The sequence below is a fragment of the Podarcis erhardii genome (genome assembly GCF_964252035.2).
Source record: "Podarcis erhardii genome assembly, chromosome: 9".
NCBI lineage: Eukaryota > Metazoa > Chordata > Lepidosauria > Squamata > Lacertidae > Podarcis > Podarcis erhardii.
Window position 1 is genome coordinate 14184915 of NC_138512.1, and position 23136 is coordinate 14208050.

The following is a 23136-nucleotide window of genomic DNA, read 5'->3' on the forward strand; positions in this document are numbered from 1 at the left end:
GCTTTGAAAGCTGCATGAATGGCCAACAACTCCCTGTCCCATATGGTGTAGTTGCGCTCCGTCTTGCTGAGCTTCCGGGAGTAGAATGCACCCGGTCTCCAGTTGCCTTGCGAATCCTCTTGCAAGAGGACGGCCCCAACTGCTCTGTCTGATGCATCTGTCTCTACCCGCATGGGCCTGCCAGGATTCACGTGCAGCAGCTGCTCCTCGGAGGCGAAAAGGCTTTTAAGCTTCCGAAAGGATCGCTCTGCTTGTTCGGTCCAGACGAACTTCTTCTTCTTGGAACTGAGGGTGTCAGTGATTGCCGCCGTCGCGTTTGCAAAACCTTTAATAAACTTGCGATAAAAATTGGCAAAACCGATGAACCTCTGGACCTCCTTCCGATTTCGAGGGCTTTTCCAGTCCAACAGCGCTTGGACTTTAGTCTTGTCCATGGCCAGTCCCTCGTCGGACAGCTTGTAGCCAAGGAAATCTACCTCTCTCACATCAAACTGGCACTTCTCCAACTTGGCGTACAGCCTGTGTTCCTTCAGCCTCTGCAGAACTTCCTTCACGTCCTTATCGTGATCCTCTGGCGATTCCGAGAAAATCAGGATATCGTCGAGAAAACAGACACACTTCTTGTAGAGGAGACCTGCCAGGACGTGATGCATGAATGCTTGGAAAACATGGCTGCCATTTTGTAGACCGAAGGGCATAACTCTGTATTCGTACGTGCCCAAAGGAGTGAACATGGCCGTCTTCCACTCGTCGCCCTTCCTGATGCGGATGAGGTTGTAAGCTCCACGTAAATCCAGCTTGGTAAAAATCTTCCCCCTCCTGACTGTAGCCAAAAGGTCGTCAATTTTGGGCATGGGGAAGGCCTTGGGCTTAGTTAGTCTGTTTATGAACCGGTAGTCCACAATGAGCCTCTTCTGGGGCGTGTCTTTCTTTTTCACAAAGAAAACAGGACTGCCTCCCGCTGCTTTAGATTCCTGGATGAATCCGCGCTTGAGGTTGTGTTCTATGAACTCCCGAAGCTCTTGCAGCTCGTCTTCCGACATGGAGTACAGCTTGGCAGTTGGCAACTGCGCGCCTGGCACTAAGTCAATCGCGCAGTCGTAAGGTCTGTGAGGCGGCAATTTGTCAGCTTCCTTTTCGCAGAAAACCTCCAAGAACTCCGCGTACTTGTGAGGAACCGCTTGCACCATACTCAGATGCAGCTGCTGTTCGGCTTCTCCTCCTTGATCGGTTTGGATGCAATTCTGGGCGCAATACGATGAACAAAAGGTGATCTGCCTCTGGTACCAAGCAACCGCGGGACTGTGCCTGTCCAGCCAACTCATGCCCAACACGATGGGCGTGTCCGATAAGTGGGTGACATTGAAACTAATAAGCTCTCGATGGTCTCCAATTTGCATCATCATGGGAGGGGTTTGCTGCACCACTTGCCCCCCCAGCAACTTCCTGCCGTCTACCGTGACCACGTTCAGAGGCGTCGTTGCAGGCAGGAGCGCTATGTTATGCTGCTTGACGAACTGTAATCCCACGAAATCGGCGTTGCTTCCCGAATCGATGGTTGTTGGAACCTCGAGAAGTCGCCCATCAGGCAGCTGGAGTGTTGCTGTGAGTAAAACTGCTGGTTTGGGAGGTAAAGGGTCCATGCGGTGCAAGGATGCTGGGGACTTCTCTACAGATCCGCCTGGCTGAGCCCCAGTAGCTCTGCTTCCAGCCAGGCACTGCAGTTTCCCTGAAGCTGCTCCTCTGATTGCACCTCTGCTGTCACAGTTGCTAGTGCTGCAGTGTGCTTCTGGAGCCTCTGGGGGCACTCTTTCGCCATATGGTGTGCACTGTCGCAGATGTAACACTTCCTGGTCCCTCTAGGAGGCTTCGCTTTGGCTGCAGCAGGGATGGGGCTCTGGGATGGTTTTTGAGCCCTAGCACCACCAATCTCCATTGGCTCTTCGCCTTCCTTCCCCATTGGTGAGGGGTGCGCACGGCTGAAATCCCTGTGCACAAAAGGGAGAGCTTTTGCTTGCGCGCGCGCTTGGGGCCCCCCCTCCTCGTGCCACGGACGTCCCTCATGTCGAATTCCTATAGCCAAAGCCCGTTGCACCACGTCTTCCAGGGTCTGGGGTCTGTCCCCCCTTGCGATCTCATCCTTGACGGAGGGGCTCAATCCCTCCCAAAAAAGATCCCTGACCGGTAGACTGTCCTTCGGCCAATCTAAGGCGGTGAGCAATGCAAAAAATTTAGAATGATATTGGCGTACAGTGGCTCTCCCCTGCCTCAGCCCGTGCATCTGCCGGCGCGCAATGTCCTTATCCACAGAGGATTGAAAACAAGCATCCATTGCCGTGATAAACGCATCTGCATTGCGACGGGCTGGTCCATCTTCGCGCCACAGATTGCGTAGCCAAGCCCTGGCCTCCCCATGCAGGTGCGAAACAATAAATCCCACTCTCTCCTCCTCATCTCTAAAATCGTGACGGAGTAAATGCAGTGCATACACGACATCTGCCCTGAAGTTGGGATAGTCTTGCAAGTTGCCATTAAAATGCGAAACTAGGGCACCCCCCCTCCTTCCAAGCGCAATGCCCTCCGCTCTGGAGCCCGGGGTCCCCGCCTTGTCCGCATTTTCCCACCTTGCTTGCAAATCCTGGCAGGCTTTCTCCAAGTCAGCATTCTTCTTCTGCGAAGCAATGACTGCCGTTGTGAGAGTGGTAATCTGATCCCGGAGTGCAGCCAGCTGTTCCTCAGCACTCATGGCTGCCCCGTTCGTGAGCTTCGCAAAAAAAAAATTTTTGCTTTCAGAGGGAGGGGGACTTTCTGTCACAGCCACCCAGGTGGGTCCCAGCTCACGAGAGACCTTACTCCGTTGTTGTTTACTTACAGGAAAAGTTTATTGAAGATAATTGCTTCTTTCACAGTTCAGCATTGTGGCTGTACGTCTGTCACGTTAGACCGCCGAAGTCCCCCTCTGACTCCTCCCCTCCTCCACACCAACTTAATAGCCTGGCTCTAGACCACCTCTTCCTCTCCTTTCTTTTCCGCAGGGTCTTTCTGCCCCCCTGGGTTCTCTCTTTCCGGGATTCGCCTGAGGCTGAATCCTCTGCCGCCTCCTGCCCCCTCCTTCTGGCTTTGGGGCCGGGCTCCTCCTCTGAGCTTTCCCCACTTCCGCGCGCCTCTATGTTTGAACTTGGCGCGCGTACGTTGCTTTTGACCTTTCCTTCGTCCTCTATACTGCCCCCTGTTCCACTCTCTACCCTTTCCGGCTGAACACCTTGCTCCAACCCCCTCTCTCTGTTTTCTCCTGTTCCTCCTCCCTCCGAGAGGCTGACAACTCCACCCCCTTTACTCCGTTCCGGCTGAGACCCCTCTGACAGCGTCTGTGCTTCACTGGGCTTTCTCCCCTCCTTCCCTGACTTTTCACAGCTTCTCTCTTCTCCTGCTTTTCGCCTGATCATGCTAGCTCCCTTTTGGGAATCCTCTGACTCACTGCTTAGGCTCATAGATTCCCTTCGAATTCCGTCATCTTCTTCCTCGTCTCTCTCTCTCTCCTCCCACTCGCTTTCCGTCTCCTCTGCCATCTCCTCACTTCTCCCAGAAACCCTGACACACGTCAAAGTGCAAGTAGATAAATAGGTACTGCTCCGGTGGGAAGGTAAACGGCGTTTCCGTGCGCTGCTCTGGTTCACCAGAAGCGGCTTAGTCATGCTGGCCACATGACCTGGAAGCTGTACGCCGGTTCCCGCAGCCAATAAAGCGAGATGAGCGCCGCAACCCCAGAGTCGGCCACGACTGGACCTAATGGTCAGGGGTCCCTTTACCTTTGGAGTAACAGCTTGGCTCCACACGCAGCTCCCCCACTCTCTTGCTCTGTTTTTCTTTCTCTCTTTCACACTAACTCGCACACACACACTCACAGACTTTAATCTCCCCCTCCCCAGTTGCATTAGCATCACCGGGGTGTCCCAAGGCTTAACCTGCGCTTCCCAGCAATACTGAGCAGCTGAAACTGTCACCTCGTTGCTGTTCAGCATTGCAGGAACAGGAATCTTTTCCCCACGGCGCAGCTGATGACTGAGCAATGTGGAAAGTGGGTGTATCTCCTGGAGGCTTGGGGGTTACACCCGTGGGTGCCCAAGGGCTGCCTGCAGGCTGCGGATCATCCACATGCAGTCTAAAGAAATAATAGGGAAAGAAAACTGAAACACCGCATTTGTTCAAGGACACTGATAGGCCTTATGTTCATAATTTTATTGAATTTCCTGTTTTAGAACATTTTAGAATGTTCCTTTAAACAACCTTAAAATATCAGTGACTTCCCTTCTTCTCTTTCCATGGTTCATTTTGCATCACATAAATCCCTGGATATTTTATATAAACTGAACCATCTGGTATTCCATTATTGGATTTATCAAAACTTATTTACACTGTTGAATTTATGTTAATGCTGCCCATGTTTTCAAATAAACACAATTTTCCTCTATATATTCAATAAACATTTTCCAGTCTTCTTTAAACATTCTCTTATTCTTTGTGTTAGGTCTGCAAGTTGTGCATATTCCATCAGTTTAAGTTGCCATTCTTCTTTAGTATGATAGGGCTTTTGTTCAAGGGGGTCTTGCCCAGAGAAATTAATCCTATGAGTTTTAATTTATTCATCCTGCAGTTAAAGCTATATAAATTTGTATAAATAAAAGCACTGGTCCTGAAAAGAATAAAGTGTGCCTTTGGTGCTAAGATGATGCACACACCACAGTAGCCAACATCTTAGATAAGGCTTTCTCCCTTTTGCATGATTAAATAAATGCCTCTTTAAAGATGGGGTCCACCACCTATGATTTCTACATGTACTGGGGTTTTTTAATTAATTACAATAATCCTGAGAAATTCTGAAGTCTTATATCTGGAACATCTTAAAAAATCTATTTTAGTTGATTAATCAATGAATCAGCCATATTATATAGTAATACTCAGTGACTCATCGCAGAAGTGTTAAGGGGCAAAAGCTGTTTTAAAAACATTTTTACACTTCAGGCTTAGGTGTCTCAATATCTTTGCATATCTCTTCTGGCTCCTAGGTCCGCATGGCCTTAAAAAAGGCCGAGAAGGAGTTTGAACTGAGAAGCAATTGGTCTGTTCCTGATGCGCTGCAGAAATGGCTCCAGCTCACGCACGAAGTGGAAGTGCAGTACTACAACATTAAGAGACAAAATGCAGAAATGCAATTGGCAATTGCCAAGGATGAGGTATTGTTCATTTTTGAGTCCTCGCAATCAAAAGTAGTGCGTCCTCTGTTGATTTCATCACTGAACTAATACAATTCAGGATGTGGGATTGCAACTAGATGTATGTGTGTGTGCCCTTGCCTCCTGCAAATTTTAAGTTTTGAGCAAAAAGGACAGTTACAATTCTGGAGCATCACATTTTTGTCTCATTTTGTTCCTGCTACTGTATCGCCACCCTCCTAAGAGCTGTGCCCCGGGCAGCTGCTCCTGCTACTCTATTCTAGCCTGCCCGCAGTTTTCTGAGTTCAGCCCAGCTTTAAATGTTTTACATTTTATAACTTTGTGCTTTGGCTTAAAGTCCAGGAGAGATACCCTTTGAGGCAGCAAACATAAGTTACTCAGATTAACGCAATATCTGTAAATTGTATTTAAAGGCAGTACATAAAGCATTTTAATAAAAGAAATAAATGAATGCTAATCTCACTTTAAAACGACACTTTTGGCGTGTCTCTGGTTTGGGGGAGTTGCATAGTTGTGGAGTTACCTGTTGAGAATACCTTTGACTATTCCCCTAGCTGTTCTCGCTTATGTAAAGATGGGAAACCTTAAGGGAATTTTTGTTCTATTTTAGAGATTGTGATAGGACAGCATGTCTCTTTCGATATGCTATTCCCAGGTCACTATAGTTTTCTTCTTCTTTTTCTTCCTCTCCTCCTCCTCCTTTGGTGATCACTTGTAGCCAAGTAAGATTGTCTTCCATAAACACAGTTTTAACAGTGAGTCCATAAGTGACTGTGGAGGTCAATTCTGGATCCATGCATCCTTCCACAGTGGGGACATAGTTTTCTAGGCAGAAGTTCAACATGATGAGGGTTTGCCAAGCGTGCCTTCTTCTTAGCATGTTTCTCCCTTTCGTTCTGAGTTTGAACGTCTTCAAACCTTCGGTAAAGGCTGTTCTCCAGCTGGAGCGCTTGCAGGCCAGTGTTTCCCAGTTGCCGGTGTTTATACTACATTTTTTTAAAGATTTGCCTTGAGAGAGTCACTAGAGTTTGATTCACTATAGTTTAACCTCGTAATGTCTCCCAAATCCTATTGGCTGGATAAAAAAGGTATATATTCCTCTTTACCCATTGCATTGTATATGTAAACTTGGCTTCAAATTTGTTTTTTCAAAAATAGGCAGAAAAGATTAAGAAAAAGAGAAGTACCGTCTTTGGGACATTACATGTTGCACACAGCTCTTCTCTCGATGAAGTGGACCACAAGATTCTGGAAGCAAAGTAAGAGAACTTCTTAGTGGGTGAAACCCTTTGTGCTTAATGCATAAAGTTGGTTGATACTGTAGTGCTCAATATTTTAATGTTGATATTTTAATTTTAATTTATTGGTACGTGGGTGGTGTGTGGTGTAAACCACTGAGCCTCTGGGGCTTGCCGATCAGAAGGTCGGCGGTTCAAATCCCTGCGATGGAGTGAGCTCCCGTTGCTCTGTTCTAGCTCCTGCCAACCTAGCAGTTTGAAAGCATGCCAGTGCAAGTAGATAAATAGGTATCACTGCAGTGGGAAGGGAAACAGTGTTTCCGTGCGCTCTGATTTCCATCACAGTGTTCCGTCGCACCAGAAGCGGTTTAGTCATGCTGGCTACATGACCTGGAAAGCTGTCTACGAACAACTGCTGTGTCCCTCTGCCTGAAAGGGAGATGAGCGCTGCAACCCCATAGTCACCTTTGACTGGACTTAACCATTCAAGGGTCCTTTACCTTTTTTTAAACCTTTTAATGTGGGCTGCATTTTCAATTGAAAATACCCCATTCTATAACGTAACTGTTTGTTTGTAGCTCCTGAAGAATGATAGTACTGTATACATTAATATGGCTGATCATAAATGTCCCCAAATGCATAATTTGGAGAGGATAAAACCCCAAGTAAATGCAAACTTCTGTTGTTTCCTAGGAAAGCACTTTCTGAATTAACCACTTGTTTGAGAGAGCGACTCTACCGATGGCAGCAGATTGAGAAGATCTGTGGCTTCCAGATAGCACATAACTCAGGATTACCGAGTCTGACTTCATCACTTTACTCTGATCATAGTTGGGTGGTAATGCCGCGAGTTTCCATCCCGCCGTATCCAATTGCCGGGGGTGTAGATGACCTTGACGAAGACACTCCTCCTATCGTTTCTCAGTTTCATGGTATGTGGTAGTATATCTAAGAAGACATTGAATGCCTGGAGATACACAGGAGTTTGGCAAATAACCGCAACCATTAGAAGAATTGGCAAAATGAAATACCAAATGAAGCAATGGGTCAGAGGGGTTAGCAAGATTCAGCAGAACAAAGATGCTAGGAAATAAGGAAAAGCAGAAACACTTGGCATATGGAACCCCAGCTATTTAATGTGTGTGAATGTTGAGGATAGTCGGAGAGGATATATTGATTAAATATTATCCTTCTTCACTCACGCTAGTGAGCTAGTAGGAGAACACATTCCCTTGTACATAGCAGGAAGCTAGCTGATGGATTCGTTAGAACCTTTTGAGTTAAGCAGTCCAGTCTGGCTTGTCCAGATTGGAATCTTCCTGGTAAATCCCCCTTATTGTTGTTGTTTAGTCGTTTAGTCGTGTTCAACTCTTCGTGACCCCATGGACCAGAGCACTCCAGGCACTTCTGTCTTCCACTGCCTCCCGCAGTTTGGTCAAACTCATGCTGGTAGCTTCGAGAACACTGTCCAACCACCTTGTCCTCTGTTGTCCCCTTCTCCTTGTGCCCTCCATCTTTCCCAACATCAGGGTCTTTTCCAGGGAGTCTTCTCTTCTCATGAGGTGGCCAAAGTATTGGAGCCTCAGCTTCGGGATCTGTCCTTCCAGTGACCTTTTGTTTCCTCTTAAAAACAATAATGGCACAACAGTCTTCTTTTAGAAAGCAATGATAAGGTTTACTTACATTCAGTTACATCCCACATAATGGACAGTATAAGAGCTTTGAAACTGAGAGTGAATTATATTTATGGGAATAAAAAATCAGCTGGGAGGGAATCTTTTGAAAACAAAACATGTTCTTCCAGGAAGGAAGCAGAGAAGGTGTGCTCTTTTAGTCGGGTCCAGCTCTTCCCATTTAAAAGGCAGAGGGGAAATGGGACTCTGGAGGCTTGCTTCCTGGAAAGTGCCGGAAGCTTTCCCCTCCCAGCCGCTAGTTTCCCAAAAAAGGAGAAAAGAACAGCCACACGCTCAGGGTTTCAAATTTTAGCACTGTGCTTCTTTGTGCACAGTGTGGTGCTTAAAGAGCTGCTTTCTCTCTCGCAGGCAGCCTCAAAATGCTGGCTTTGTGGATGGAGCGTTCTCCTTCCTGCTTTTGTCGGAAATAAAAGAAAGGGCTCTCATTTGGAAGTTGCAACAGAAAGCTGCTTGTTGGGCGCTCTTATTTCTGGGAAGCCTGAAAGGAGAGAGTGTCTCAGAGATTAAGAGTCTTACCAGGGTTCTGCTGTGCAGAGGAGGGCATTTTTAATGCTGTTCCTTTTAAACTTCATTTTCACAGCTGATTCTAGACATCTTTTCTTCAATACCTGTAAGACTTTCCACATTCCCCCCACCAAACTTTTCATTTCTATGGCTGGCAAAACAATTGTTTCCCTCTGCTGCCGCCCTAACCTTTTGAGATTCTGAGGGCTGTGTGATTTTACTGATAAAGCCTTTTTTTTAAAAAAAAACCCCCACTCTGCTTCTAATCTGCAGCAGTTGAAAATTATTTTGGTTTGGTTTACATCTGATGTAATTACTGATATTTGCAGAGGGCGACATCATCTTCTTCTTTGGCAGTCACTCATACCCGAGTAAGATGGTCTTCCATGAACGTGGTCTTAACAATCTGTCCATAAGTGGCTGTGGAGGCCAATTCTGGATCCACACGTCCTTCCATAGTGTGGACATAGGTTTTCCAGGCAGGAGTTGAGCACTGTGAGGGTTTGCCAAACGTGCCTTCCTCTTAGCTCATTCCTCCTTAGTTCGTGCTTCTTCAAAGTCTATGACACCTTTGATAAAGGCTGTTCTCCAATTAGAGTGCTTCCCAGTTGTCGGTGTTTATACTACATTTTTTTAGATTTGCCTTGAGAGCGTCTTTAAACCTCTCTTGCTGTTCACTGACATTACATTTAGCATTCTTAAGTTGGGAATAGAGTACAGTAGTTGCTTTGGAAAATGATAATTGGGCATCCACACAACATGACCAGTCCAACAAAGTTGATGTTGAAGAACCATTGCTTCAACACTGGTGATATTTGCTTCTTCTAGTACACTGGCATTAGTTCACCTGTCTTCCCAAGTGGTATGTAAATTTTTTTAGAGACAACATTGATGGAATCTTTAGAGGAGTTGGAGATGGCGTTTATAAGTGGTAGTATAGCTTTGTAAGCAAGCATTTTGGTTTACCTGCGAATGTCCCGGTCCTCAAACACTCTGAGCTTAAATTGAGAGAAAGCTGCACTCACAGAGCATACGACAACTGTGATCAGGTTGATCTGGGCCTGAACAATATCCTTTAGTCCCATGATCTAATCAGCAACACTCTTCAACTGGACAGTCATTCAATTCTGAGGTTGTTTTTTGGTTCACATTTTAACTGTTTTCCACAGCTCCTTTGATACCGTTTTAGATATCATAAGTAACCTAAGGCTCATTTCACAGATACAGTTTTTCCTTTAGAATTAATAGATGATGTTCATAGATCATCCATCCCATTGATCATAATACATTTAGTGAGATGTTACAGATTCCTGTTAAATATTTGAGTCAGGTGTTGCTGCCAACATCATAAGTTTGTGACTTCCCTTGTGACCTTCTCCAGTAAGACTTCAAAATGATAACCGAGCCTTCTGTGAAATTCCGTCAAGTGGAGGTCAGTTTTACACCTGCCTTGCCCTTGCCTGTCTCTTTTGCTGATGTATTTTAAGTATGGATTAATAGGAAGGAAGGAAGGATATATTATTCAAGATTAAAATGAAGTCTATGGTTGCTGCTGCTTCTACTCGAAATCACTTGTGGGCTCGTGCAGATAGGACTGTTTGCAAATTCTGCCTGCCTGCAACAGAGTAATGGCTCGGTTGATAACTTAGAGCAGCTGGTTGATTTTTGAATAACCTTGTTTTGTTGTTCTCAGGGTCCGTGGTGAAAACGAGCACCTTAGCAAGGAGCAGTAGCATGTGTCGCTCCCGGCGAAGTGTCATGCCGTCGTCTCCGCAGTCGCAACACACAGCACAAACACCGCATCCTCCACATGCCCAAGCTACTTTGCACTCTGCAGATCCAGACATCCTTTCCGTGTCCAGCTGCCCCACTGCTTACCGTACAGAAGAGGAGGAAGAGGCAATTTACTTCACTGCTGACAAGCAATGGTATGGGCACTGGGGATGCTACCGTGACGGTTTCGGTTAGAGCTAGTGCCATGAAGTCTCTATGTGCCCTCGCTGTCCAGACTTGGACACACCAGAAGGATTTGCAAAGGATCTTTTCCGTTTAGATCTGGAAGATTGCGATAAGACTGTTAACTCCCCTGTGCCCTCTGTGCTATGCAAGATGCAAGTTATTCAGGGCTTGAAATGCAGATTTAATGTGCCCTTAGAGACTCGTCTGTTACAGCAGGCAGGCGGCTACACTTGGCACGGTCTACAAGGGCATTCCCGACATAAAAGCTGCTAACAGAGATCTGACCTTGAGGTGATGAAGTCATGGCTGACAATGAAGCCAGTGGAGGAGACTGTTCTGAGCACTGTGTTTCTTGTGGTGCCAGGGCCATCTTCGGCTAGCGGAGTCTCTGTGCAGTGAACTGCTTGGTGCCTTGTTTTGAAGAGAGATTTGGGGGGGGGGGGGTGAACGGTTACACAATTTTAGAATTTTATGAATCCTGGGGAGGGTCAGATAAACAAGAATTGAGTCGCCTCTTTAAAAAAAATCATTTTAGTGCAGAAGTAGATTGATTGTTTGCGCATACCTTGGAAGCTGAACACCTTGCGAGTCGAATGTTTTGGCTCCCGAACGCTGCAAACCCGGAAGTGAATGTTCCAGTTTGCGGACGCTCTTTGGACCCTGAACGTCTGACGCAGGAAATAACCTATTTCATGATGAGCTTTGCCATTTGCAGTTTTTGTTTTTGTAAAAGTTGTGTGTGTGTGTTTGTGTGTAAACTCAGGATTTGGAAGATTTAATGAAGTAGGTAATTTGATTATTGACAGAGGGATAGAGAGAAAGAGAGAGAGAGAGAGAGAGAGAGAGAGAGAGAGAGAGAGAGAGAGAGAGAGAGAGAGATTCTTAAATGGAACAGTCTGACACCTTACAATTGTCTCCTCTTTGCTGCAGGGAAGTACAAGATACAGTTTCTGAATGTGACTCCTTAAATTCTTCTGGAAGGAAACAATCTCCTCCTTCGAGCCTTGAAATATATCAACCTTTGTCACCTCAGAAAATATCACGAGAGGAACTCTCATTGGAAGAGTCGTCTACTGGAGACTCTTCTTCCCTGACGGCCGATATTTCCAGGGGTTCCCCTGACTGTGTTGGCATGACGGAAACTAAAAGTATGATCTTCAGTCCCGCAAACAAGGTGTACAATGGCATTCTGGAGAAGTCGTGCAGCATGAACCAACTCTCCAGCAGTGCCCCCGTCCCCAAGCCTCGCCACACCTCTTGTTCCTCCACCAGCAGCGAAAGCAAAACGGGTCACGAAACCTCGACTGTCCCTCGGATAAGTAGCACCCCACAGGACCTCTGCCAGAACGGAGAGCGAAACAAAAAGGCCTCCAAAATAAAAAGCCTCTTTAAGAAGAAGTCAAAGTGAGGCTGCCGGAGGATAATGCGCAATCGTGGCATCGTTAGACTTGTTGTTTTCTTTTTTCTTTTTTTCTTTTTTTAAATTAAGAATGTAGTTTTCTTTGTTTTCTGGGCTTGGATGCCGCAGCAGGAAAACCTCTTAGGTCAATTCCTCTTCTGTTTTAAATGACTTTATGGTAAAAGTTGTGCCAGCTGTCAATGAAAAATTTTAATTTCAAGACAGTTTACAGTCATTTGTCTATTTATTTCTGCTTTTTTTTTTTTTAGTTTATATAAAAACGCCATTTTTTAAAAAAAAAACCCCACAACACTTTAACACGAGCTTTAACGGACTAGTAAGCCTGTCTGGGCTTGCCAAAGTTTTTTCTTGTTTACTGAAGCATCTTCTTATCTTTCCACAGAAGCTATGGCATTTGCATTACTGGACATCAGTAACTTTTAATGAAGTAAAACTACTTAAATTGCACTACTGTTTTCCTGACTGGAAAGTATCTTTGCAAGTGAAACTGTTTAGACTTGTAAAATGATGGAAGAGATGGGTTGGTTCATGGTTATTTTTTAAAATTGTTTTTAATGTAGAAGCTAGCATTTCTAACAATTGATTTCTGGAACTGGAACCTCGTTTCGCCAACATAATGCTTCTTTAAATGCATTTATTAACCTAATGGGTTGGGTCCTGTTGTAAAAAATCATGTTTATCCAGGGCTTTCACTGTGATTTTACTGCATTGCACAGGCTGAATGGTTAAAAAAAAAAAAAGACTTATTATAAAAAGAAGAGGCTCCTGATTCCATTCTCAAATGACAAAATTCAAAACTTGATTTTGAAGGACTTTTTAAGACATTCACAACCTTAAAACTGGGATAGGGACAACTGTGGGCACTTGTTTACATACTTTGACAGACGACGGATGTTTGATTTGTGAATATTTGTACTGTGGCAAAGATAATAAATTGAAAATATTATTGTGCATTGACTTGTTCTGATTTTAGCCATTCCAGTCCAACCCCCCCCCCCAAATTCTTGTTTGTTAGAGGTAATGGCCTGCCACAACTGGTACTTGCCGTTATATTGTGGATGCCTGTATTTCATCTTATATATTTTATTGGAGTGAGCATAAGTATTAATAACACTTAATCCTATTATTGGGCATAGTCAGTTTTGAAGCAAATTGTCAGTCGAGCATGTTTACATTTGCAGCAAGTCTCCTCCGATTCGGTTAGATGTCATGCCAAACTGCTACACAAATAAGCCTTGTGCTTTGTACACTTTCTCTTCCCCTCTTCTTGTTTGCCATCGATTCATTTATTTTGTTCTTTTTTTAGCATGAACCAAGTGCTACACCAGAACACTACTACTTGCACCTTCCACTTTTCGAGACCATAGAATCATAGAGTTGGAAGAGACCACAAGGGCCATCGAGTCCAACCCCCTGCCAAGCAGGAAACACCATCAGAGCACTCCTGACATATGGTTGTCAAGCCTCTGCTTAAAGACCTCCAAAGAAGGAGACTCCACCACACTCCTTGGCAGCAAATTCCACTGTCAAACAGCTCTTACTGTCAGGAAGTTCTTCCTAATGTTTAGATGGAATCTTCTTTCTTGTAGTTTGGATCCATTGCTCCGTGTCCGCTTCTCTGGAGCAGCAGAAAACAACCTTTCTCCCTCCTCTATGTGACATCCTTTTATATATTTGAACATGGTTATCATATCACCCCTTAACCTCCTCTTCTCCAGGCTAATCATGCCCAGCTCCCTTAGCCGTTCCTCATAAGGCATCGTTTCCAGGCCTTTGACCATTTTGGTTGCCCTCCTCTGGACACGTTCCAGTTTGTCAGTGTCCTTCTTGAACTGTGGTGCCCAGATCTGGACACAGTACTCCAGGTGAGGTCTGACCAGAGCAGAATACAGTGGCACTATATTCAAACTAACCCAAGTTAGTTTGAAGCCGGTTCACAATTTTGATTTGGAGGGAACTCATAAACATTGAGGTCATTCACATAGCACCAAATCGTTGTTTGCTATTAAGTAGGAATCAGCTGTCCAGGTTCAGTGGGTCTTCTTTCCAAGCGATTGTATAGAACTGCAGTCCTATCCTGTTACACCCCTTGGTTCTAGCATAAACTCTTACGTATTTGTTTTAACAAGGTTGGGTTCACACATGTATGTGTAAAGGTAAAGGACCCCTGGACGGTTAAGTCCAGTCAAAGTCGACTATGGGGTCATCTCGCTTTTAGGCCAAGGGTTTGTCGACAGACAGCTTTCTGGGTCATGTGGTCAGCAGGACTAAACCGCTTCTGGCGCAATGGAACACTGTGAAACCAGAAACCGGAAACCAGAGCGCACGGAAACACCGTTTACCTTCCCACTGCAGCAGTACCTAGTTATCTACTTGCCCTGGCGTGCTTTCGAGCTACTAGGTGGGCAGGAGCTGGGACAGAGCAACGGGAGCTCACTCTGTTGTGGGGATTCAAACCACCGACCTTCCGACTGGCAAGCCCAAGAGGCTCAGTGGTTTAGACCACAGCGCCACCCACACCTGCATGTATGTGTAACAGCTGATGATCAGCAACTATGGGTAAATGACTTGGCAGCTTGGATGTGTGAATGGACTATTATTAAAAAAGCATTGTGTTTGCAAGTTATTTTAAAGTTCTATATGCGGTGTTATAATTGCAATAACCCTTTCAGATGTGATGGGTGATTTTGCAGCCAAGTGATGAACATACACGTGTAATTCACCTCTCTATGCATGTGTCAGATTTGTATGATCTTATGCTGCTAGATTAATGTAATTTTTAAGGGCCAGATGTAATTTTGTGTGTTAAAACTAACACTATTGCAGTGTGATGTCATTATTATTATTATTATTTATTTTATATATTGCTCTATACCCAGGGGTCTCAGGGTGGTTCACAGAATAAAATCAAGATATAAAATCACATAAAAACAAAAACAACCCAATAGTCCCCCACCCAAAAAAACACACATTTTAAAAGGGCTTAAGATGTAAATCAGATCAACCAAAGGCCTGGTTAAAAAGGAACACTTTTGCCTGGCACCTAAAGGTGCATAATGAAGGCGTCAGGTGAATGTTCCTGAGGAGAGCATTCCACAGACGGGGAGCCACTGCAGAGAAGGCCCCGTTCTCGTGTTGCCACCCTCCAGACCTCTCGAGGAGGAGGCACACGAAGGAGGGCCTCCAGAGATTATCTCAGGGTCCTGGTCGGTTCATATGGAAGGAGGTGGTCCTTGAGGTATTGCGGTCCTGGACAATTTAAGGCTTTATAGGGAAAAACCACCACTATGAATTTGGCCTGGAAACTAATTGGTAGCCAGTGCAATCGGACCAAGATGGGTGCAATATGCTCAAACCGTCTTGCTCTGGTGAGCAACCTGGCCACTGAATTCTGCACTAGCTGAAGTTTCCAGACTGTCTTCAGAGGCAGCCCTAGGTATAACGCATTGCAGTAATCTAACCTTGAAGTTACCAGAGCATAGACAACAGTAGTTAGGCCATCCCTTTCCAGAGAGGGGCGTAGCTGGGCCACCAGTCTAAGATCTTGGAATCTAAAACTGCTGTGAGATTCAGAAGGCAAGCTTTCAGATAAAAGCAGCCAATCTTTATGTTCAGCAAGCTTTTATCTTTTTGTTTGAAGTTACGGTTCAGTAACAAAGGGAGCTTTCATAGTGAAATAGTGGCTGGTTGTACAAAGCCATTACCATTTTTATATCGGTCAAATAACGGCGTCTCTTAGTCTTGAAGAGTGTAGAGCTGATCGAGAATTTTGAGGAAGCGAACTCCTCCTGATTCCTCTTTACTTAGCAAGTACAAAGGACATTTGTAAGAAATATTCACATATTTCTTCACAGTGGAAATGGGACATGGACTCAATAGTCATCGGAGATTGGGGGGGGGGGGTCCAAGTGTTGGCTGACATTTGCATAACTGCATAGCAGAATCCGTTCCAGCTCAACTATCTTGCTGGTAGGTAACCTTTCATGAAAGGCTTGCCTTTGCTTAGTATTTGAATTTATTTTCCTGCTATAATGCCATTATACAGAACTTTTCAGGGAGGCCCTCAGCGCCATGACCAGCAGGGCACGATTTTTGCCAAAATTCTGACGTCCGATTCACTCGAAAACGGTGCCAAACACCTGCAAATTGCCTCTTGCAACATTTGGCAATGGAAATGCCACATTTTTAGGTAGGCCAAAAATGTGGTCTCGGCACCCTGACCTGGTTCACGGTTTTCGCCAAAATGGTGACATTGTCTGATTCACTCGAAAACGGTGCCAAACACCTGCAAATTTCCACCTGCAACGTTTGGCTATGTAAACGCTGCATGTTAAGGTAGGCCAAAAAATGAGCCCTTGGCATCCTTACCCACGCATCATGGTTTTCGCCAAAAGACAGGTCTAGGCGCCCTGACTTGCAGGTCACGGTTTTTGCCAAAATTCTGACGACCTCCGATTCACCCGAAAATGGAGCCAAACACCTGCAAATTGTCCCCTGCAACATTTGGTGGTGCAAGCGGTGTGTTGAGAGCAGGGACCTATTCTGAACTGCAGCACAACTCTTTTCCCTTTAGTTAGGTGGTGTTTGTAAATTTGCAAAGGTTCAGAGCCCACAGTAGCTTTGCAAGGGAGGAGGTCTATCGGGAGCCTACAACCACTGTACACAATTCAAATATTTCAATAATATTAATAATTTTATTGTTTATACTCCACCCATCTGACTTGGTTGCTCCAGCCACTCTGAGTGGCTTCCAACATAATAAGAACACAGCAAATATAAAAAATGAAAAGCTTCCCTAAACAGGGTTGCCTTCAGATGTCTGCTAAAAGCCAAATAATTGTTTATTTCCTTGACATCTGATGGGAGGGCATTCCACAGGGTGGGTGCCACTTTTCGAGAAGGCCCTATGCCTGGTTCCCTGTAACCTCACTTCTTGCAATGAGGGAATGGTCAGAAGGCCCTCAGAACTGGACCTCAGTGTCCAGGCTGAAAGATGGGGGTGGATATACTCCTACAGGTAGAAGGTAAAGGTAAGGTAAATGACCCCTGGATGGTTAAGTCCAGTCAAAGACAACTGGGGTTGCGGCACTCATCTCACTTTCAGGCCAAGGAAGCCGGCGTTTGTCCACAGACAGCTTTCTGGGTAATGTGGCCAGCATGACTAACCCACTACTGGCACAACAGAACACTGTAATGGAAACCAGAGCGCATGGAAATGCTGTTTACCTTTCCACCTATTTATCTACTTCCACTGCATTGCTTTCAAACTGCTAGGTCAGGGGTAGGCAACCTAAGGCCCGTGGGCTGGATGCGGCCCAATCACCTTCCCAATTCTGCCCGCGGATGGTCCGGGAATCAGCATGTTTTTACATGAGTAGAATGTGTCCTTTTATTTAAAATGCATCTCTGGGTTATTTGTGGGGCATAGGAATTAGTTCCTTTTTTTCTTCAAAACATAGTCCGGCCCCCCACGGTGGACCGGCCCACAGCTGAAAAAGGTTGCTGACCCCTGTGCTAGGTTGGCAGGAGCTGGGACAGAGCAAGGGGAGCTCACTCCATCGCGGGGATTCAAACCGCTGACCTTCTGATTGGCAAGCTCAAGAGGCTCAATGGTGCCAAAGGGTTTAATGGTCAGCACCATTGGCCATCAGAATGGAGCTTGCAGATCACAGCTGGAGAATCTCTGCTCTTCAGGAATGTTGTGAGGTTTAGTATCAACGTGGCTTTTGCTTTTAGTTCAGAAAGATTTAAAGAAAGACCATAACCAGACACTGGAGAGACCTGTCAGGAGTAAGCATGGACCAATGGTACCTAATAGTATGGGAAACAGCCCTACTAGAAAAATTAACCAATAAACTGAAACTGACACGGCGACAAACAGAAGAAGACGCCGTTACCCCGGTATGGCTCCCCTTTATCACATACACAGCTCAACAAGACAACGACAATAATCCACCAACAGCATACAAATCAATATGGCTAACCTGATCCAAAACACCCACCCATCCCACTCACACACGAAAACAGGGATCACCATAGCCAATCACAAACAAACAATCACACCCTAGGCCAACCCCAACCTCTCTCACCACCAAAGGAACACAAATGAACAGCAGAGAATCTGCACGAACAACGCTGACACCAAACCCTACATACCTAAAGCAAAATAGGAACATCGCCACCCGACCCCACCCCAACCATCTTCCCCCCTCCACCCCTTCCCCCCCAATGTCTCAACAAAAAAGGGGAAAAAATGAAGATTTAAAGAAGGATTAAAATAGATAAATGAATGGGAGCAGAGGTGGGTCAATGACAATTAGCTGTAGGAACTCAACTGAACTTCCATGTTCAGAAGCACTAGCTCTCAAATCACTATATACTCAAGATAACTGGCACCACCCTCATGCTCTGCTTGTGAAAACCTACAAAGAATGCTGCAGACACACAATTCTCATTTCAATAAATGGGGAGCAACATGATTTCTAGGCTGGGAATTTCAACTGTTCCCTGTATTCAAAAAGTCCTGACAATTCTAAATCGGAGTTGCTTGACATAGAAGACACTCTTTCAATAATTATGCAGTGTGACTGAAATATTAATACAGGCATAATATGATCTGCTATAATTGCCTGACATTCAAGACTGTCATTTTATCAAGAGAGACCATCATTTTATTTGAGCTGTGGAAAAGGAAGTGTCTGGTTAGGAAAAGTTTCGGCATTTGTCCTCTGGGTGGCGGAGTCGCACTGTCTATAAGAGTCCAGGCCTTGCAAAATTCCAAATATTTCCCCAGCAAACTGCTAATATGACTGTTCCTGGCTTACATTTCCCTCCTGCGACTGTGTCAAATTTATTAGCAAGAGGTTGGAGAAGCAAGATAGGGACTAAAAAGAGGTAATTCTCATTCTTGTAGGTATTGCCTGACTCAGTTAGCTCCTGCAGATGGTAGAACAAAATATGGGCTTTGTGAGAAGAGAGCTGCTTGTCTTCTCTTCCTGGGTATGCATGCTCTTAATTCTCTTCTCTTCTCTTTTTTATTTAGCACTTCAGCAGCTACCGAAGCAAATAACAATAGAGAGAGAGAGAGAGAGAGAGAGAGAGAGCGCGCGCGCGCGAGCAGGGTTGGCGCTACCATGACACAATGTGAATTATTTGTTGTTGTTTAGTCGTTTAGTCGTGTCTGACTCTTCGTGCCCCCATGGACCAGAGCACGCCAGGCACTTCTGTCTTCCACTGCCTCCCGCAGTTTGGTCAAACTCATGCTGGTAGCTTTGAGAACACTGTCCAACCATCTCTTCCTCTGTTGTCCCCTTCTCCTTGTACCCTCAATCTTTCCCAACATCAGGGTCTTTTCCAGGGAGTCTTCTCTTCTCATGAGGTGGCCAAAGTATTGGAGCCTCAGCTTCAGGATCTGTCCTTCCAGTGAGCACTCAGGGCTGATTTCCTTCAGAATGGATAGGTTTGATCTTCTTGCAGTCCGTGGGACTCTCAAGAGTCTCCTCCAGCACCATAATTCAAAAGCATCAATTCTTCAGCGATCAGCCTTCTTGAGACTCCCTAGGGTAGTGATAAAGCGGAATATCAAATCCAAACTCCTCCTCCTCCTCCTCCTCCTCCTCCTCCTCCTCCTCCTCCTCTTCGAAACTTGCCCTATAAGCTTACAAGTCCTAATTTTCTACTTGAGCTGATAACATCTGCTGAATCACCACACCCATTACTAGGGAAGGGGAAAGAACACAAAACTTATTATAAAGGGAACTTCAGAGCAAGGATTCTCTGGTATTGTAACTTCTTTTATTTGCATCAAAATCTTTTGGACCCTCATAGCATCTTAGAGTACATTCTCCCATACTGCAATTTTTAAATATAAAATGCCTAGCCCATAATAGAGGCTGTTTGTGAACGGTTGAAATGAGAGGTGCAAATGAGAGTTGCTGTGTCAAGCAAACAGGTTTGGGGATAATTAGAAACAATAAAAGCCCAAGCAAATATGAGCCTTCTCTATCTGCATCATTATATAAAACTTGCAAAATATTGAGTTGCCAATGAATATTGCCAGAGGCATGTTAATTAGACAGTGCTTTGAGAACAATTCCTCCCTGGAACATATAATTGCAATATTTTCATTGAGGTACATTAGATTATTCTGTGGGTGAACAGCGATATTAGAAGCTTTTTAAATCTTAAAACCTGTAAGATGGAAGCGCATTGCATGAAAGAAATCTCAAGTAAAAGCCACATGTTTTCGTTATCATAACTATATTCTGTTGCTTAAAGTGTCGTCGCTTTGTTTTAAATTGCTGTTTATAAATGCAAATATCAATCTGAAAAAAAGGTTACAGAACTGATTCTGGAAACTATCAAGGCATCTCTCTATTAGCTGCGGCTGGCAAAATTCTTGCAAGGATCTTAGCAAACTCTCTCTTAACAATATCCGAGGTAACCTTTCCTGAATCCCAAAATGGTTTTTGGCCTTCTAGGGGGACAAGAGGACATGATTTTCACTGCTCAACAGCTTCAAGAAAAAGGCAGAGAGCAAAACCAACCCCTGTATATGGCGTTTGTTGACCTGACTAAGGCTTTCAACACTGTAAATCGTAATGCCCTGTGAACTGTCCTTCTGAAAATTGGCTGCCTAGATAAATTTGTAAACATCATTCGGTTCCTCCATGATAATATGACAGCAACAATCGCAGATAACAATGGCTCTCAAAGTGAACCATTCACAGTGGGATCAGTTGTTAAACAGGGTTGTGTTATTGCCCCAACTCTATTCATGATTTTCATTGCCATGATCCTACACTTTGTCGAAGGGAAACTCCCCACCAGAGTAGAAATCATATATCGAACAGATGGAAGGCTCTTCAATCTGAGCAGGCTGAAAGCAAAGAGTAAGGTTACCATAACTTCCGTCATAGAACTTCAGTCTGGGGATGACAACGTAGTGTGTGCACGCCCAGAGGATGACCTCCAAACCATCCTAAATATCTTTGCAGAAGCTTACGAAAAGCTTGGCCTATCATTCAGCATCCAAAAAACCAAAGTGCTGCACCAAGAAGTACAAAATAACCCCTCTGCAGCACCACAAATCCAACTCAATGGTGTAACGTTGGAAAATGTCAATCACTTCTCCTACCTAGGCTGTTATCTTTCCACAAGGGCCAACACTGATGCCAAAATCCAGCATCACTTGAGCTCTGCGAGTGCAGCTTTCTCCCGATTGAAGTGCAGAGTGTTTGAGGACCAGGATATTAGCAGGGAAACAAAAATGCTTGTTTACAGAAAGGGGGGGGGGAGGATTCGAAGGAGGGGAATAATAGGAGAAGAAAATTAAAAGGATAGCAGACTAAAGGCAAAATTGAGGGAAAGGTTTATATATATCTCTTAGGTTGTCTTCATTTGGTTTATTTGGTCTTGGTTTTCAGCTTCTTTAGTTATTTTTCTACATCAAAGTAATAATAGATAACTTGGATTAGGAGTCAAGAAATCAGAGTACTGTGGTACCTCAGGTTACATATGCTTCAGGTTACATACCCTTCAGGTTACAGACTCCACTAACCCAGAAATAGTACCTCGGGTAAAGAACTTTGCTTCAGGATGAGAACAGAAATCATGCTCTGGTGGCACGGTGGCAGCAGGAGGCCCCATTAGCTAAAGTGGTGCTTCAGGTTAAGAACAGTTTCAGGTTAAGAACGGACCTCGGGAACAAATTAAATACTTAACCCGAGGTACCACTGTATAGGATACAGTCTGAATGCATGGAATGTCCCCACTTTGCTGAAGTTGAGCAGGTCTCTGTCTAGCCAATATCTTGATTGGCTTGCACACTGCCTGGATGCGGGTGGTGCTGTAGTCTAAACCACTGAGCCTCTTGGGCTTGCCAATCAGGTCAGCGGTTCGAATCTTCATGACGGAGTGAGCTCCCGTTGCTCTGCCCCAGCTCCTGCTGACCTAGCAGTTCGAAAACATGCAATGCAAGCAGATAAATAGGTACCACTGCAGCAGGAAGGTAAATAGCATTTCCGTGTGCTCTGGTTTCCGTCATGGTGTCCCATTGTGTCAGAAGCGGTTTAGTCCTGCTGGCCACACGACCCGGGAAGCTGTCTGTGGACAAACACCAGCTCTCTCAGCCTGAAAGCGAGATGAGCGCCACAACCCCATAGTCGCCTTTGACTGGACTTAACCGTCCAGGGGTCCTTTACCTTTTACCTTCACCCTGCCTTGAGTTCCACAATGGAAGAAAAAGGCTGTGTGCATGTAACAAAAAGAAGATTGCCTTGATGGATGTAGTGATTTGTAGCAGACCTTTAAAACCCTAAACGGCCTCAGCCCAGTATACCTGGAGGAGCGTCTTCACCCCATTGTTCTGCCTAGTTACTGAGGTCCAGCGCCGAGGGCCTTCTGGCGGTTCCCTCACTGTGAGAAGTGAGGTTACAGGGAAGCAGGCAGAGGGCCTTCTTGGTAGTGGCACCCGCCATGTCAAGAAAATAAACAACTAACCTGACTTTTAGAAGACATCTGAAAGGAGCCCTGTTCAGGGAAATTTTAAGTGGTTGATGTTTTATTATGTTTTATTATTTTTTTAATATAATTTTTATTAACAGGCCAATCAAATCACATTAATTCCAAATCACATTAAATCCAAATTATACAGCCAGATTTTTAAAATTTTTGTTGGGGGTACCCATACTTCAATTTCCGAAAGGGGTCAAAACATCACTCTTGCTGCTGCCTTAATCAAACAGTTCTATCCAGTTCTGTCCAGATAGTCTTTTTGTTATTTTCTTCATCTTCTTGCTGTTATCATATATTCCTTTCTTTGTGATCTCTGATAATCTTCACAAGCGGGTGAAAGACAAACATCTCCTGTGTGGGTTTTACACTCTCCAAAAATCATATCACATAAAGGACAGATGCCATTTCCACACCTCCATTAAAAACATTCCCACTGTCTGTCCGTTGATTCACAGGCTTACGAATCTATATCTCAGAGGGCTCTGCCAGGTCAAGATAGTGTTCTGATAACCATACATTCACATTCCAATGACCCTGGTCCTCCTCCCTCTCGTCCACCTTAGGCAAGACTG

General features: G+C 44.9%; 1 protein-coding gene across 1 annotated transcript in view; it reads left to right on the top strand.

Annotated features, from left to right (window-relative positions):
* STIM2 (stromal interaction molecule 2) overlaps positions 1-13000 on the top strand; it is an 82946-nt gene extending 69946 nt beyond the window's left edge. Inside the window, exons 8-12 of the mRNA XM_081875743.1 lie at positions 5067-5234; positions 6393-6493; positions 7166-7404; positions 10364-10598; positions 11560-13000. Coding sequence (XP_081731869.1) covers positions 5067-5234; positions 6393-6493; positions 7166-7404; positions 10364-10598; positions 11560-12037 — 1221 coding nt within the window. The 3' untranslated portion in view covers positions 12038-13000. The remainder of the gene's footprint in view (positions 1-5066; positions 5235-6392; positions 6494-7165; positions 7405-10363; positions 10599-11559) is intronic.
* The last annotated feature ends 10136 nt before the right edge of the window (positions 13001-23136 follow it).